Raw genomic sequence first — 15,827 nt, 5'->3', positions numbered from 1 at the left:
TCGGTCATAGTTTATGGAGGTTATGATCTTAAGAACCTGTTTCTCTTTAGCAAGAATTCTAATGTTTGCCCTAACGGATTCCCTTTAAATTGCTGCACTAATGAAGTATTTTGTTCAAATTTTATCCATTGTCTACTCCATTTGCCATATTTCATTAATCCGTTTTCATCTACCCTGTTAATTATGCTAAGGATTGTGATAAAGCCCAGCATCAGCCCTCTGTTTACTTGTCCATCTGATAGATGTGTTGCATAAAATTGAAGAATGTGCATAATAAAAACGTAAATCTCAGTCAGACCCCCTCTATCACGAGCAATAGTCAAGATTACCTCTGTATAAATTTCTTATGAGCTTGGGTTGTCAAGAAGAACTGATTACAGAGTGTGTTTGGACGGTTGATGTCACAAAACACCAGAAGCTAATACATTCAATGACCATCTGAAGAAACTTTGTGAGTTAGGCATGGTAGAAAATTAGATTTCATCCATATCCACTTTCTCCCTCTTTTTCTCAGTCATTAAGGGCTGTGGATGAGACCTGTCCAAGCAGCTGTGCTAGAGCCCTTTAAATGTGATAAAGATTTTACACCCTCCTCTTTCCTTTTGACTTAACTATTCCCCACCCTCTTTTTCACCTTGAATTCCTGGTTGTCAGTTTCCTGATTCAAACATCATGCTTCAAGCGGAATGCTGCACTATATCTAGATAATGTGCTTGTATATGTTTCTTTTACAGTTACTAGGTTCAGATGCGAGGTCGCATTAGTACCCAGCTCTCTCTAGAGGGTCACCCCAGATTTTTGCCTTTCTCTGTTGAACCCACTTTTTTTGGCTTTTAGTACTGTGTGCACTTTTCCCCTGCTAATCAATGCTAAAATGCCTGTGCTTTCTCTCCCCCTAACAAATGGTAAAATTGACCTGCAGCTGATTGGTACATTTAATATACTTTTATGTCCATAGTATATGGTACCCGTCCAGTGCGTGCGTCCAGTGTATCCCGCTAGGCTTTATCGCTTCGTCCGAGGACCTCATCATGCTCCGACATCAAGCCCCGTCAAGGGGCGGGTCCCTCCTGTGTAGTGAGCCTCAAGAGGTGTAGGTATCTGGGGCAGGTCAGTTCCCTGAATTCTGTGACCAGGAGGGACCGAAATGGCTGCCAAAGGTCATTAAACGTCTCTGTGTCCCCCTTCACTCTCAGTGACAGTTTCTCCATGCCTAACACATGCCATAATCTATGCAGCCAGCCCACGACCGTGGGGGGTGTGGGTGAGCGCCAGTGCACCAGGATATTCTGAATGGCAGATCCCAGCGCTATGGCGATCTGCCTGCCTCTGCGGGATTTCAAGGGATACATCAGTACTATATAAGCTGGGAATCGCGGCAACTCAGTCTTAAAGTGGGAGTCAACCTCATCGATCACCTCCTTCCAGTAAACTGCAAGCAAGGGGCAGTCCCACAAGATATGCGTCAGTGTACCCACCTGTCCACAACCCCTCCAACAGGTGTCTTCTTTACTACTGTCCATGGCGTGTATACGTGCTGGCGTGTAATACCAATATGTGGAGACCTTAGTGAAGGTTTCAGTAAGGCCCGCGTGATATGCCGAGTGCCTGGCTCTGTAAGCTATTTGTCCCCATTCCTCGTGACTCAGGGTCCTACCCAGCTCCCCCTCCCATCGCTCCCGTCCCGGGTTATAAAAGTGCGAGGGGGGCACCTGGAGGAATCGGTACAGGTCGCTGATGAGTTTGGTGTCGGACGTGCGCGTTAACAGCCAGCGTTCGTAAGGGAGGAGGCGTCTGTTCGCTGTTTCGCGCACCTGGGGGTGTAACGCCCAGTGGCGAACCTGCAAATACCGTAATCTCTCGGTTTCCGGCAATGTGTAGTCTCGTCGGAGGTCCTCAAAGGGGATAATCCCCTCTGCATCGTACAGGTGGCACAGGGCTCTGCATCCCGCCTCTCGCCAGCGCCCGAATGCGCCCCTCTCCATCCCCAGGGCAAACTCCGGATTATCCGCCAAAGGCGTCAGTGGGGAGGGGAACGTGGTCAACCCGTGTGCGAGATTCGTGGCATCCCATACTTGGAGATGCACTCTGGTGATAAAGGAGGCATATAAGTTAGCGGGGCGGTGAGCTCTGCGTAAAAACGGTAACTCCTGTAGAGGTCGCCCCGCCACCGCCTGATACTGGAAGAGCCAGTGTTTATCCGACTCCCATCTACTCCACTCCACCAGGTACCGCAACTGCGCCGCGTGAAAGTATGCGGAGGTCCGGGACTCCGAGCCCCCCCCCCCGCCTCCGATGCCAGTAATGAAAGTGCTCTCCGCATCCTGGGCGTCTTGCCCTGCCAAATGAAGCGTCCCAGATCTGACTGCATCTGCCGGAGCCAACCCGCAGGCGGGCGCAGCGGAAGTGCCCGAAACAAATAGAGGACCTGAGGCAGAATTGTCATCTTGACCGCTGCCACCCTGCCTAGCAACGACAGGGTGCCACGACCCCAGCGTGCTAACTCATCCCTTACTTTCCGGCCCAAGGCGGTGTAATTGGCCAACACCATCGTGGGCAGGGTCGGAGCCAGGAGGACACCCAGGTAGGGCACCGGGTCCCGGGACCAGACTATTGGGACCCGGTGTTGCAAAAGGGTCCGGGTTGCCGGCGCCAGGGAGAGATCTAGGGCGACCGACTTGCCCATATTCATTTTAAATCCTGCCACCTCGGCAAAGGAGGTCAATTCTTCAATGCAAGCCGGCAAGGCCGAGAGCGGGTCGTCTAAGGAGAGTATCACGTCGTCAGCGTATAGGCTGACGGCATGACTAAAGCCACCAAACTTCACCCCTTTCACCACCGGGTTATCCCGGATTCGTTGTGCAAAGGGTTCCATATATAATGCAAAGAGTAAGGGTGACAGCGGGCACCCCTGTCTCGTGCCTCTTTCGATGTCAAAGCTCTTTGAACTGTACCCATTGACTCTTACGATGGCCGTTGGGGATCTATAGCAATTAAAAATCATGTGGCGAAATTTATCTCTCACCCCTATCTTCTCCAACACCTGTTCTAGGTACGGCCAATGTACGCGATCAAACGCTTTTTCGGCGTCCACCAATAGCAACATCCTCTCTCCCCGGATTCGCGACGCTTTCTCAATGAGATGAGTGATCCTCTTGGTGTTATCGACCGTTTGTCGCCCGGGGATAAACCCCGCCTGATCTGGGTCGATAAGCCCTGGCAAGAGAGGGGCGAGACGCGCTGCTAAGATCCCCGTATATAATTTGAGATCGATATTAAGGAGAGATATTGGCCGATAGAAGCCGCAGTGTGATCTGTCCTTACCTGACTTGGGGATGACCGCCAGGAACGCTCGCAACAAGTCCGGCGGGATTGCGCCCGGCGTCGCAAAGGTATTAAACAGACGCGTGAGGATTGGCGCCAGTAGTGCACAGAACGTTTTATAAAAGAGTGGCGTAAAGCCGTCCGGGCCCGGGGATTTCCCATGTTTGAGGCGGGCTATCGCGGATATCACTTCCTCAGGTCTAATTTCCCTCTCAAGTGCCTCTGCCTGGGAGAGCGTTAAGGACGGTAGGGAGACCGAGTCCAGGTACCCCCGTGTAGCGAGAGCATCCGGGGGATCTCCAGCGTACAGGTCTGCATAATACCTGCGAAAACGTTCCGCTATGTGAGCATCCTCTGTGACCGTGGACCCCGTGAGGTCAGAGATCGCTTGCACCGTGTGTTTCTGACGGGTGACCCTAAGCTTACTCGCTAACAATCTGCCACATTTGTCTCCCCCTGTGTAATAGGCATGTTTGAGGCGCAGTGCCGCGTATTCCGCGCGATCCATATCCAAGGCCGTCAGGAGTTTTCTCGCCCCCTGGAGTTGCCGCCAGATCCTGGGGGCTCCCGTCCGGCTGTGCATGTGCTCCAATTCACGGACCTTCTGCGTGAGCTCCTCGCGCCTCTCCCTCCTGTTGGCGTTATCCGCCGAGGAAATCGCGATAAATTCCCCCCGGAGCACCGCTTTCAGAGCCGCCCATTGGGTCGCCCGAGACGTGTCTGAGTTCTCATTATGGGACAAGTAGTCCCGTACCGCCGTCGTTACCTGCTCGACCACGTCTCGTCTACTGAGTAGTGCGTCCCGCAGTCTCCAGACCCGTGGGGGACAGGAGGTCGGCGGGAGACAGAAGGTAGCCGTCACCGGGGCGTGGTCCGACACCGAGATCACTCCTATGTCTGCCGCCGTGGCTAGCACGCGCACCGGCCCGGAGACCAAAAGGTGGTCCAGATGTGCATATGTCTTGTGCGCGTGCGAGTAGAACGAATAGCTCCGTTCTGTAGGGTGCATGTGACGCCAGAGGTCTCCGACATCCATCTCCGCCAGCAGATCCCTACATCCCGCCGAGAATTCCCCCGTCTGTGGGGAACGATGGGCGGACCTATCGGTGGCACCGTCAAAGACCATGTTAAGGTCGCCCCCTAAGATTATATGCCTGTCCTGTGCAGTCGCGGTCTCCTCCAGCGCCGAGCGGAGAAATTGTTCCTGCCGGTCGTTCGGGCTATAAATGGACCCGATGGCGAACGTGAGACCCGCCACCCGGACTCTGTAAACCAGGAGCCTGCCTTTCAGTTCTGCATGTTTGTGGAGTACCTCCCCGCTAAAGTGCCGGGCTACCAGGATCGCCACCCCGCGGTTTTAGTGTTGTTGGATGAAAAGAATTGTGTAGGGAATGCGGAAGATCGCACCCTAAAGCAGTCCCGGGGTAAGAGGTGAGTCTCCTGGAGCAGGCAGATATCTGCTCGGGTGTTTTCTAGGAGGGACAGAACGGCACGCCGTTTGATCGGGTTATTAAGGCCCCTGACATTAAGCGTGACAATTTTAAATGTTGTATGTGTCATGTGGAAGGGTCGTCAAGACCGCCCTGTCCCCTGAAAATCTACGGATTGTGGTATGTACGCCGCTATGGTAGCTGCATCTACAGACACGCAGTGGACTGCCCCCCCTGTGTCCCTGGTTCCCCCCTCCCCCTCCCGGTGTCCCCCAAAGCTCCCTCCCCCCCCACCCATTCCCCCAAACTCCCCTCAAAACTCCCTGATCCCCCGCCCACCTCTCCCTTGACAACATGCACACAACACCTCTCTCTTCACCCCCAAGTCTGGAAATATCAATGCCCAAGTCCCGCTCCCTGGGAAGCAGGTCTTCGGTGAAGTATACTAGTGGACGTCTAGCCACCACTCCCTCCCCGCCCACCCCCACCCCGCCCCGGCCCCCAAACCTGCATAGCAGAGAAAGCTGTGTTGATCTCCCCCCGGAGCTGCCTCATGCAGTCAATGCGATGTCACTGACGCCAGTGTTCCCGGCCACCTCCATTACCGCATCGTCCATGCCGGCTCTGATGGCGGGTGAGTCCGGTCGTGCAAGTCACCCACGGGGCCGACGCCCCGACACTCTCCGCGAGCTATCCTCCCGGGAGCGCCCCGGCCGCTGCGCGGCCACCTCGGCGTCTGGTGCATCGATGCCTAGGACCCCACAGGTCTCCCGCAGGGAGCGTAGCTGGTGCATAGTACCATTCCAGCGAAAAATGAGTCGAAAAGGGTGTCCCCAGGTATAGGGCGTGCCTTGTGCTCTTAGGAAATCCGTAGCTGCCTTAAACGCCTTTCGCTTCTGCAGCGTGATGGCTGACAGTTCTTGGTAGAGGGCCACCTGATGGCCTCGGAAAGTCAGGGGCTGCTTCTTCCGTGCCTCTACCATGATGCGTTCCTTGAGCGGGAAATCTGGGAGGAAAGCCAGAATGTCCGGGGGCGGCGCCGATGCTCTGCGTTGGGGTCCCACTCTATGCGCTCTGTCAATCCGGATAGGAAACCTTTCCGCTTCTCCCAATATCTCTCGGAACAGGGCTTGCATATATCCTGCTACGTCTGTCCCTTCGGCCGTGGGTGGAAGTCCGCGAACCCTAATGTTGTTCCGCCGAGACCTATTTTCAAGGTCCTCCGCGTGTGCCTGGAGGTCAATCTGCTGATCCCTGAGGCGCAGCACTTCTTGTTGCATTTGTTCGAACTCCTCGTCTCTTCTGTGGCCGGCGTCCTCCACCGCGGCCACCCGCTCTCCCAGGCCATCTACCTCCCGGCGCATCTCCCGCACCTCACCTGCCACTTCACTCTTCAGGGTTTGGAAATCTTCCCTAAGGGTGCTGAAGAGAGACTCCATAAAGGACCTGGTGAGGGGGGGGTTCTCCGCTTCCGGCGTCCTGTGCTCCTCCGGAGGAGCCGGGAGACTGCCGCCCCCGATCCGCTCGTTGTTGATGTCTTCCTAGTAGTTCCGGGAGGGTGCGCTCTCCCTTCCTCCCTCCTCTACTGCCGGCCATGGTCGCCGGGACACAGCGTCGCCTAGACCCTCTCCGCCACGGGTCCACTTCCTGCAGTCTTCGTCCCTGCGGCGCGGCGGGGGTCACTCACGTCTCCACTCGGCGCTGGTTCCGACTCCTCCGCAAGGCCACTCCGCACCTCTGGCGTTAAGGCCACCCCGTTTCCTGCTCGAGGCTGCTTCCCACCTCTTCCAGACTCTCCCACGGATGGCACCCCTGCCTCCACCTCCGACTGTGTCGTAGTGCCAATGCCGGGGCTGTTGGGCCGCAATACTCTCCGCTCTGCCTCTCTCCCCCGCGGAGAGGGGCCTCCGGTCTCCAATCGCTCCCCTGCACCGCCACGCTCTGTGGGCTCCGAGAGAGAAACTCCGCAGATGGGTGAGGGGGGGAACCCCCCCTCTGTCGCCTTTCCCGCTGGGCTGTTGGCCGCCTCAGTTGCACTCCCTCCCCGTCTCTGGCCGTAGGGGCCACTCACTTAAGCCCTGGGCGGCCGGGTCTCCATCGGGGCCCTTCAAAATCCTGCCCACTAACCTCCATGCGGGCCCTCCTCGTCTTCACAGCGGTGCTTCCAGTTACTCGCTGGATCTCCTGCCGGGGGCCGCGTCTCTATGCACCGGGGGCGGGTCTGTTATGTCCCGGGCGGGTGAGGGTTCTCCCCACGCCCGTACCGCATCAGTCTCTCTGGTAGAGCCCAGCGCCGGAATCTGTACTTGCCGCGGCTGCACCTGGTCGCTCTGGGCCTCCAGGGGAGATCGTCCACTCCGCCGTCTCTCGCCGCCGCCGGCGAAGGAGTTCAACCGCCTGCCAGGTCAGGACGCACCTCCGTCGGTCACTGGGCAACAGTCCGTCCCCAGGGTCGGCCTCCAGTCCCCACTGCAAGGGACCGTGTCCCGCCGCTGCGTGTCCGCGGGCCCCTCCAGCGAGCCAGGGCCCTCGCGTAATGCACCAGCCGACTGCAGTCTCGTCCGGCTCGGCGCGATGCCCCGCCTCCTCACGGCGCCTCAGCTCCGTCTGCGCTCTGCCCACCACCGGGATGTCCCGGGGGCTGTAAGCCTCTCGCCGGCTTGCTCTCGAGCGCCGCTGCTTCCGCTGCAGGTTCTCTCACTGAATGGGGGGAGATTCAGCGAAAAAACCGAGGTTAGGGGCTCCACGGAGCGAGAGCCGGCGGGGAAGGCGTCCGTCTACCTCGCCATCTTGGCCACGCCCCCCAAAGTAGCTTTTTAAAACCTTTCTGAGGCCTGCCACCTGTAGACTGTGGTCCATTTTTAAAATGCCATATCGACTTGGCAAAATATACTTTTTACCAGGCCTAAACCTTTCGTTTCAGTACTTATAAGTCACAGCTAAGGTAGACCCTAAAGGCTCATAGGGCAGGGTGCACAGTATTTTAAAAGTAAGATGTGTTTTACATGTCCTGGAAGTGAAAAACTCCTGACGTCATTTTCCACTGCTGTAAGGCGCTCTCTCCCATAGACTAGCATTGGGCTACCCTTTTTCACTTAATACGTGCTAATTTTAGTTTGGAACCAAATAGAGATATTCTCTTTACACTCAAATTTTAACATAAAATGCTCTTTAATTGTAAAGTTAGATTTTAAGTTAGAATTTTGAAAATGCCACTTTTAGAAAGTTGCCATTTGTTCTGCCTTTCTGCCAGTGTCCTGGGTCACATGACTGTTAATGGCTCTCCTGTGGTGTTTTGTGTAAAAAAAAGGCCCAGGAGTGAGGGTAATGGATCTTCCTGACAGGATGAATGGCGCAGAGCTGCACCCTGCCCTGATTACACTTCAAGGGGCGCCGCCTGCAGCCCATACAAAGGAACTTGACACCAGGCCTACTTTTGGTTTTGTCAGTCTAGACAGATTAGAGCCAAACACAGGAGAACCAGTTTTGGGAGTAGGTCAGGGTATTAGCCCACACAAAGGCTGGCAGAGGTGTAAATGTGGCATCTTCAGAACCTCTCATCCGAACACAGTGGGACCTGTGGAAGATTCGTAAGAAGGAATATCCTGCTGTCTGAAGAAGGAAGATCAAACCTGCCTACCTTGAACCCAGGCTACTCAGAGTGACTCCAAGGCTCAGTTGGCTGACCTCCTCTGTGAGCTAGAGACACAGCAAGCTTCCAAAGTTTTTCCTGCAACTGCCCAGCTGACCTGCACCAACTGTAAAATCCTGACCTCGGCTGCTAACCTCTGCAGGATTGAGTCCCGAAACCCAAGAGGTGGTTCCCAGGTCCTGGACCCTTGGTTTGCATGAACTCCTCCCTAAGAAAGGTGAAGACACAGTAGTTTTGGGCTCCTCACAACTGCAAAGTGAGTTCTTTGTGCTGAGAATCAGCCACCAGTGATGACCACAAACCTGAAGCTCCATCGGAACATGCTATTTGCATCAACAGCAATGAACAGCAACACGAGACCTGCACTTTGCACTGACAGCGAAAGCCCCTGACGAGCGCCAATGCAAAGTTCCAGCAGCTACCGACTCTTCGCACTACAGTAATGACCACCTGTGATGCTTGAACTGCTCCTTGCATGACAACTAACTCCTCGTGGACCATTCAGTGAGCACTCTCCACGTGAACTTTGAGAAGGCAACGCTACGGAGGGGGGCAGTGGGGATGTCTATCCTGGTCCCTGTACCAGACTCTCTCTCAATTGTGGTTGGCCTAAACTTGTGACTTTTCCTCTTGGCCAGCACGACCAGGAAACTGCATGTGGTGTTGTGTGCTTTTCTGTACTATTTTCTCCTAAAACTTTAAACAAGCATTGGCATAGCCAATAGGTCTCGCCTTTGGGACCTTATAAGTATTTAGCAATGCAGCACATTATACTGGGTGCTACAACATCTATTGTTGTTTAACACGGAAGCTTTGTGCTTTGAGTAGGGCTGCTAATTGCTGAGATGTGGCAGGCATTCAATGGCATGCACTTAGAAAGCAGTTGCCTAGGTTTCTAATCATGGTAGTTTTTTGTTCATAAGCCGTCCCTCCAGAGTCTGCATGGTATTGGCAACCATTAATTAGATGTGCTGGTGATCGAAGTGCATGCCCCAAAGTATGTGTGTTAGTGTGTGTCTGTTTAAGATTAGGGCTTGCATTTTATGTGACATTGTGAGACCAGTGCTACTTCGGGTGTACAGTGGAGTGCATGCAGTCATGAAATCTTAGCTGGACCTGCAGAAATGTGCTGGTAAGAGAGTGACACCTTCCTCCATATGTACAGGGTGGTGTAGATGACACTGGATCTCAGGGAGGCCAGTCATTGTGAGTTGTGCAGGCATGTGTTGCAGCGAGTGCAGTGCTGTCGTCGTATGGCTATGAGAACAGTGTCTCGCGTGTGGTGTGCACGGCAGCCAGGCGGCACAGAACAGTGGTAAAAACATCTATTGGAAACGTGCTGCTTGAAAAAATGAAAGGCAAAGGAGACGCGCTGGGTTACGTTGTTATTATATCTCCTTTGAAAGCACCATGGGGGGATACTTGTGAAATCACGTATGGCTAATATTAGAGGACAAAAGTATAATGTGCTCATACGCACTGTCAGGATTAGCAACATGCCTTGAATAGCAAACAAGACTAATTGCGTGTCGCATTTCAGCTGCAGCAAATGAACGTGACAGTGCTCGTATATTGACAACACCCTAAATAAGCAATTTGGGTCATATTGATACTACTAACAGTCTCCAGTTCTGCAGGCAGGGACTACATGTCCCATAGTGCCTTAGTGTTGTTGTGAAAATATTGGAGGAGAACGTCTGCGCAGCCACTGAAGTTTGTGCTTTTCCTGATAAACACTGGTGCAGCGCAAGAAACAAAGGGTGGGCTGGGTAGAGAAGCAGAGCAGAGGAGGGGAGAGCAGAGAAGCAGAAGAGCGCGGGGCAGGGGGGGGGGGACAGGGAGTGCGGAAAGCATGGAGTACAGTGAGACCTCACAGAGGCAGCATACATTGCCAAAATAATATTTTTTTTTTAAAGAGGTTTTTTAGTGTCAGAAGTTAACTTTAAAATACTCGCTCAACTACAGATCTGCAAGTGGCCACAAGACAAGCAGTGGAAGAAAAACAAGCACTCGTGCTTGTGCTGGCATGCCCCTTGTGAGAGCGAACAGCGGCGCGCGGACCATATATTTTCAATTACTGCGCGTGCCTCTGCTCGCTTCCGCAAGGTGGATGCCAGCACAAGCACGAGTGCTGAAAAAGAGCTGACCAATTTCTAAAGGTCATCTCCTAGAGCAGCGCATGTGATTTTATTAATTACTGTTTAAGTGCTGCATAAATACTTTATATATTGCCTCTAAGTTAAACCTGACTGCTTTTGTACCAAGGTACCAGAGGGTTAAGCACAGTTTTTTTCAGTGACTGTTTTGGTTTACCCTGACAAAGGTTGTGTTTATTGTTAGAACTCTCAATTAATAACTCAATTTATTAGTCTCTTTAGCTATTGCATCTCCAAGTAAATGAAGGTTGTTTAGATGTAATTAGTGGACAGCTACATGTGTGGGTAATTCAGTTATTACCCCCCCCCCCCCCCCCCGGAGTTTTATATAGCGTGAGCTTGACCCAAAGGTATGTGGTATCAGAGCGCTTTACACGAGCACCAGTTGCCTTACACAAGGACACATTCATTTTTGTTAGGCATGGGGAGATTCATTGATTTGCCCAGAATCACAGCATGTTGAGCGTCCTTGCCGAGACTCGTACCCGGTTCCCCAGTTTGAGATTGACTGTGCATAGTGTCCTTAGGGTGTCATTGACGGCTTGCTTGAGCATTGGGGTTGGCAGCCGTTATCCCCTGTTTTTCTGTTACCTCATTAGTACTGCCCTCTTTCTGCTGTTCATAAATGTCAATCTTACCTGGACAATTTGCATTAAATCCGCGGCAAGCTCAGAGCCCCGTTTAAGATGGGATTGACCATAGAACAGTATTCTTTGAAGTAGAACCATATCTGATCGGTTCGGCCACGTTTTTGAGTGTTTCATAATTCCCTGTTATTACCCGGAGACAGCCGTGCAAGTATGAAAAAAAGGTGGGAAAACAACTCAGCTGATTTTGAGTTTTTCTGAAATGTACCCTGGTGCTAAGGAGCGTTTGCACATGCTGCTTTTTACTCAAAGGTTTTTAGGTCACGCCTGAGCCAGCGTATGTGTTGCCTCAGGCGAGACATTTAGTAAGTGGGTTTTCAAAGTGCTACCATACGCTTTTGCTGGCCTTAAGCTTGCGGTTACGCGCGTGTGGCTTTCCTCTCGGCCTTTAGCCGCCGCTCTCCCTCAGAGCCTCCTCTCCGCCCCCTTCCCTGCTGCTCTTTCACACCAGCCACTTCACGCACCGCGCAATTGGCTTTCCTCTCGGCCTTTAGCCGTCGCTCTCCCTCAGAGCCTCCTCTCCGCCCCCTTATTCATTCACTGCTGATCCTCTCTCGCCCTCTACATTTGATGCTTTCTTTTTATCTTATTATTTTCTGCCACATGTTTCTACCTTTCATTGTTGTTTCCTATCCCCACCCCGTCTAGTGTTGTCCCTCTTCATTACTTTCCTGCTTCCCCCATTGCTCACCTTCCACCGTCTCCCCTCATCTTTCCCCTCTCACTGCTTCTCCCTCCTCCTTTTGCACGCGCACAGCCGACATCTGGCTTTCCTCTCGGCCTTTAGCTGTCGCTCTCCCTCAGAGCCTCCTCTCTGCCCCTTCCCTGCTACTTTTTCACACCAGCCACTTCACGCGCTGCGCCATCTGGGTTTCATCGTGGCCTTTAGCCGTCGCTCTCCCTCAGAGCCTCCCCTCTGCCCCCTCATTCATACACTGATGATCCTCTTTCGCCCTCTACATTTCATACTTTTTTTTTTTTCCTGCCACACGTTTCTACCTTTCATTGTTGTTTCCTAGCCCCACCCCGTCTAGTGTTGTCCCTCTACATTACTTTCCTGTTTCCCCCATTGCTCACCTTTCACCGTCTCCCCTCCTCTTTCCCCTCTTACTGCTTCTCCCTCCTCCTTTCACTCCTACTCTCTTTCACTGTTGGCACACCTCTCCGCCTTTCTCCGGTGTCATCCTCATCTCCTTTCACTCAATGACTACACAGAAAAACCCGCCACAGCCCGTTTACTGCACAGTGAACCCCACCACAGCAGGTTACATTTAATTGTGCTGAAAAGGTCTTCACAAAAATGCAGAGGAGCTGAACTGAGCGTCATGCCACAGGCTGAAAGCTGCGATTTTCCCACAGAACTGTGTCTGAATCTGCAGACAGCGTCAGACCACTTTTTCACTTTTACATTTTTAAAGCCCCATGGGAGGCGGATGTGCCCTTTTACAGAACACCAACTGCTCACAGGTCTTGGCAGCATCCAGCGCTGAAGCGCCTCATGACTTGAAACCCAAGTTTATGATACTTTAAATTTAACCAATACAAGCACATTCTAAGAAGGACAACTGTACTGTGTTAAGAAGTCTGCAATCAGTCGCTGCCTCTGCCCCCTCCTGGGGTGGAACGCCTTGGCTAGAGGCAGGGGCGAACAATAACACTTGTCTCCTCTACACAACAGTGATTTATTTTTACTTTAAAAAGAAGCTGAAGTAATTTGGCATTTGCCAGCCCCACCCTTCATAACTCTCCAAGCATGCCAGCTCAATCACGTAAAAAACTCGCCTCAGGAATGGGCAAGTTCACACCATGCAAAATTTGATGTTGCCTATGAAGTGCTCCCGAGGCCAGAATAGACGGGCTTTTAAAGTCGTTTTGCTGTTACTGACCGCTGCTAGATGGCGCTGCAGCACTGCTGTCTTGATTCCCCTTCTGGAGGTGCTGTGTCACTGGCCCGAAGCAATAAGCCGAACAGTGCAGCATCATTTTAAGCCCATGATGAGTGCGTCATTTTGGGACTATAAGAAGTGCTGAGCCACACTAAGGACATTTTATAGAGTGAAAATATTTAGTATTTATAATAAACGTATAGAATATCTAAATATATACTGTCACTAGTGACAATGAGCCAAGCTGTGCATGCACCCGTGTGGGGATTCTGAGCTGAAAATCCCTCAATAAATAGATGCAGGGAAGGAGCCGTGAGACTTGGACGGGACCACGTGGGGTTCAATTTGTTCCTAACGCACAAAAAAGCGGACTAATCATCGACCGTGGAATACTTCATTTACCAACTTCGCCCGACTTCTATTACGGAATATAACTTGTCCACACAAAGGAAGTTTTAGAAGAGAAATTTCTGAAACAACTTTTGGCAACAGAACCGACCACCTAAAAAGCACCTTGGTTCAATTTCACCGTGCAGGCCTAGTTTTAGCGAAATGTTTTCTTCTGCTATTTTTCGAAAGCTTGCAAACGTCCTGACAGACATACATTTTTGTAAAGTAAAAAAAAAAATACAGGTAGTTGACAAGAAAAAATCCCTTGCAAATCCCGACCGATGACGGGGTGGCGGGGGGAGCACGTGCCGCGACTGTCACTAGGGTCATCAAAGTTTTCTTTTTAATTGTATTTGTATTTTCTTTTTCCAAAAATTAAATGCACGTTCCACACAGATAATTAAATTCAAGTTTAAGTCCATTTAAAAAAAAAAGATATGTATATTGTAGTATAAATTAACACAGCTAGTCAAAAGTATGCAATAATGAGAAGCAAATCCATATGTAACAGCCCAGCCTATACCATAGATGTCCTTATATGTGGGAATGTATTAACATCTTCAAAACAAGTATTGGCATAGCCAATAGGTCTCGCCTTTGGGACCTTATAAGTGTTTAACCATGCAACAGTTAATGTTGTTGCACCAAGGATATTGTGCTGCATAACTAAATACTTATAAGACCTATTGTCTATGCCAATGCTTGTTTTTTGTGTGCATTGCTCAACTTGTCAAGGTTTTTTTTTTTGTACCTGTTCCCCTAATGTAGCAGTTGAGCTAAACCTAAATTCTTAATGTACTTAATTTAAGCGATGGTGTTACTGACACCTTGGCCATGAACAGGTGTGCCACTGACTGGTGAAACTTATGTAATAACTTTGGAAAATGGAATCCTTTCTCAGTAATGGCCTTTTTTTAGCTGCTCTCTATGGCAGCACGTGTTATGAAATGCAGTACTATAATTGTCTTGTGGAGCTTAAAAGAAATACTATTGCAGCTGAGGGGCAAGACGTGAAAACTTAGTTACGCAACTGCTGTTGGTTGAGACTGGCAAATGTTATGCCATATGAACTGCTTTCTGTGTTTATTAATAATAATGTGCGTTTTTATTTTTAGTGCCTAAAACAGTATGTGCAGTTGGCCGTTCAGGAAGGCTTCGGCTCCCCTATTACGTGTCCAGACACAGTGTGCCCACATCGCGGAATCCTTCGAGACGCAGAGGTATTGTTGCATGCTGCGCTTGTGGTTCAATGACTTTGTTTTGTTACAAAACCAATCCTCTAGGTAGAAGCCTTTACGATGTGCGGACAAGCAAAATGGCGGGCAACCTGCCTTCGGTGGTGGAGACCAGTTTCAGCGATTGATATAGAGTACAGTCTTTTGGAGTTGAAGGTTGGATGGGTCACATGTCGCCATCTGTAGCCTGTTGACACCTGCATTGAATGGGATGGATCGGTTCTGACTTCTTTTTTCTGTGTACACGCCACACTCAGTGGTAGAAGCCAACATATAAACACACAGTGGCTCAGGGCCAAGGTATGCCTTGATTCTGAGGCCAAAATGGTTGTGTTCTAATTTGTAAACCTATAGCTTTGGTAAAGGGAAAATCGGGCCAACAAATTATTTTTCGCATACTGTTATAACAAAACAGCCTTGATCTTTAGTTTTTTTGTTTTTTTTTTAACCTATCAAAAAAGAGAGTGCACGTAGATACACACACCAGACTGGTCGACAGTATGCAAATATTTGCCACCATGAAGTACTCTACAAACTCTTAACTAGCAATGTAGCATAACAAAGATTATTTTCATTGATAGTTAATTTCACAACTAATGGCTCGCTCAGCAAAACATTCACTGTCTGGTACGTCGACCTCAAAGGAGGAAGTGAGAAGCAAGGAGGAACAAGCATTGGCAAAGAGAATTGGCCACCAATGTATAATACGAGTGCCTTTTATAACCAGGTTTTGCTAATTATTTCTGTAAAAAAAAAATATGTAAAAATACTCGAAGGAGAGCAATCCAATATTTTGTGGTATCTCAATCAAACACTTCTCACTAGGGAAAGTCTGAACAGAATTTAAGAAGTCTAAGGAAGTGTCTAAATGTAAAGAGAGATGCTTGCCAATGCCTAATCTACTTTACACAGGATTCTGCAATGTGAACCTCTGCAGTAAACTAGGGAGCAGATCTATGAACCTCTAGGAGAGATTCCCTGCTAAGTACACCATCTGCCCCGTATGCTAGCTGAGTGAGTGCAGGCTACCCTTCCTCAGCGCCATAAAAGCTGCGGCTTTTATGCAATATGTGGAATTCAGTCTTTAAAATAAAAACAACCCTTAAA

The 15,827-nt window shown here is 50.7% G+C and overlaps 1 protein-coding gene across 1 annotated transcript in view; it reads left to right on the top strand.

Annotated features, from left to right (window-relative positions):
- The window catches only part of RNF144B (ring finger protein 144B), a 252,111-nt gene that overhangs the window by 118,945 nt on the left and 117,339 nt on the right, over positions 1-15,827 (top strand). The window contains exon 3 of the mRNA XM_085607055.1: positions 14,601-14,705. Within this exon, the coding sequence (XP_085463181.1) occupies positions 14,601-14,705 (105 nt within the window). The remainder of the gene's footprint in view (positions 1-14,600; positions 14,706-15,827) is intronic.

The sequence above is a fragment of the Triturus cristatus genome, chromosome 5_2 (assembly GCF_964204655.1).
Source record: "Triturus cristatus chromosome 5_2, aTriCri1.1, whole genome shotgun sequence".
In the NCBI taxonomy this organism is placed as follows: domain Eukaryota; kingdom Metazoa; phylum Chordata; class Amphibia; order Caudata; family Salamandridae; genus Triturus; species Triturus cristatus.
This window is presented reverse-complemented; position numbering and strand designations above follow the sequence as displayed.